This window comes from Pinus tabuliformis, chromosome 7 (genome assembly GCF_031772625.1).
Source record: "Pinus tabuliformis cultivar Carrire ecotype Pingquan chromosome 7, CPIR1, whole genome shotgun sequence".
NCBI classification, from domain to species: domain Eukaryota; kingdom Viridiplantae; phylum Streptophyta; class Pinopsida; order Pinales; family Pinaceae; genus Pinus; species Pinus tabuliformis.
The window spans coordinates 1,999,433,757-1,999,435,184 of NC_142293.1; the positions used below are offsets into that span (position 1 = coordinate 1,999,433,757).

The following is a 1,428-nucleotide window of genomic DNA, read 5'->3' on the forward strand; positions in this document are numbered from 1 at the left end:
TAACATCTCTGCTGATTTCTCCTTTGGCTTCCCTCTTTTCAAACTTCCTGTAGAAACAGTTCTCTGTCTTCCTGTAGAAACAGTCCTCTGTCTTCCTGTAGAAACAGACAGCACCACCGTATCTTGCTTGGCTGTGGGCGATTTTCCTTTCAGCTGGGCTGTGGCAGCCTTCATCTTCTCCTCCTTTCTGCTCTTCTTCCCCACTGCCTGCTGCTTGCAACTCTGAGCTAGTGTGATTTGATTAAGTAATATTTGAATGAGTGAGGATTTAATGAGGAGGATCTATCTCCTATAATCTCTCCTCCTTGTCTCATTCAAGTTTCTGCTCTTAATTAGCCAAAATTGCCATGATTTTCTCCCAAAAACTCAATGACGAGGCTCATCAATATGCTGATAGGCCTGATGGATATGCTGAGAAACAAATTGGTGGTGGGGTAGAGGCTGGTACTTGAGGCCTTGGACTATGATATGTTCGCCATGCAACTGAACCTTCTTCCATCTCTCTTTATACCATTCAAGCTCTGCCATGCTACTTTGTTTTACGCTTAATTCAATAGCTAGCTTATCAACATTTGTGTTATACCCTTTTTTAGTTTCGCCAGCTTTTCGTAGGGCCAGCTGTGCATGATCATTCTGAGCTCCAACGTCAATAGCTTCAAGCTGCAATAAAATACCCATCTCGTAAGGGGATTCTGAATTGGAATTCTCTATTGATCGTATCCCTCTTATGGAGTTTTGTAAAACCTCCTCCAAAACAGGATCGTACCTTATGTGCTCTGAAAGACAGGCCTGTACAATCTCATCAAAAGAAGTTTGTTGGCTTCGCATAGTCAAACTAAGCATTTCCAAAACCGTCTGAGCGTTTTGAATACAAGCTACACCATTGCTTGAGCAAAGCATGTAAGTGCCAAAAGGTCTGTATGGGCTGCTTGGAGAAACAAAGATCTGTTTCAGAAGAGTCCTACAAGCATCTTGAATTAAAGAGTCAGGCACATTTGTGCCCCGCCAATAAGGAAAAATGGTAGTCAAGGAGTTAGCAATGGACTCAATCAGTGCAAGGAGCATCCGAGGAACAATATCATGCTTGGAAACCACGTGACAAACGTTTCCTCCCCAGTTCTCACGGCCAACTGCTTCAACAAGCCTTCCATGTCCGACCAGAGGGAAACCAAACGTGATACAAAAGGGAGAGCTTTGCTTTAGCCTTTTCCCAGAACCCATAATGTGGCCAAGGTTGCATCTGCCCCTCCTATGGAGTGACCCACAAATATGATGGGCTTGAGTTCCTTTTGTTTGAAGTTCGTGTAAATCTGCAACTTTGCTTGGAAATCTGTTTTCTCGATTATATGGAGAAACAACATAAGAGCTCCTGGATGAATAAAGGCTGGTTCACCATCATCACCCTTGAGGCATTCAGAGGAGACCTTT

The 1,428-nt window shown here is 43.6% G+C and overlaps 1 protein-coding gene across 1 annotated transcript; it reads right to left on the minus strand.

Annotated features, from left to right (window-relative positions):
• Nucleotides 1–366: 366 nt before the first annotated feature.
• LOC149256489 (lipase-like PAD4) lies at nt 367–1,221 on the minus strand. The gene has a single exon (XM_089455380.1). The coding sequence runs from the start codon at nt 1,219–1,221 to the stop codon at nt 367–369; it is 855 nt and encodes a 284-aa protein (XP_089311506.1).
• Nucleotides 1,222–1,428: the final 207 nt, after the last annotated feature.

Bases quoted from the DNA above. Each gene is read 5' to 3' on its own strand.
- LOC149256489 (XM_089455380.1), bottom strand. From the start codon at position 1,221: ATGGGTTCTGGGAAAAGGCTAAAGCAAAGCTCTCCCTTTTGTATCACG.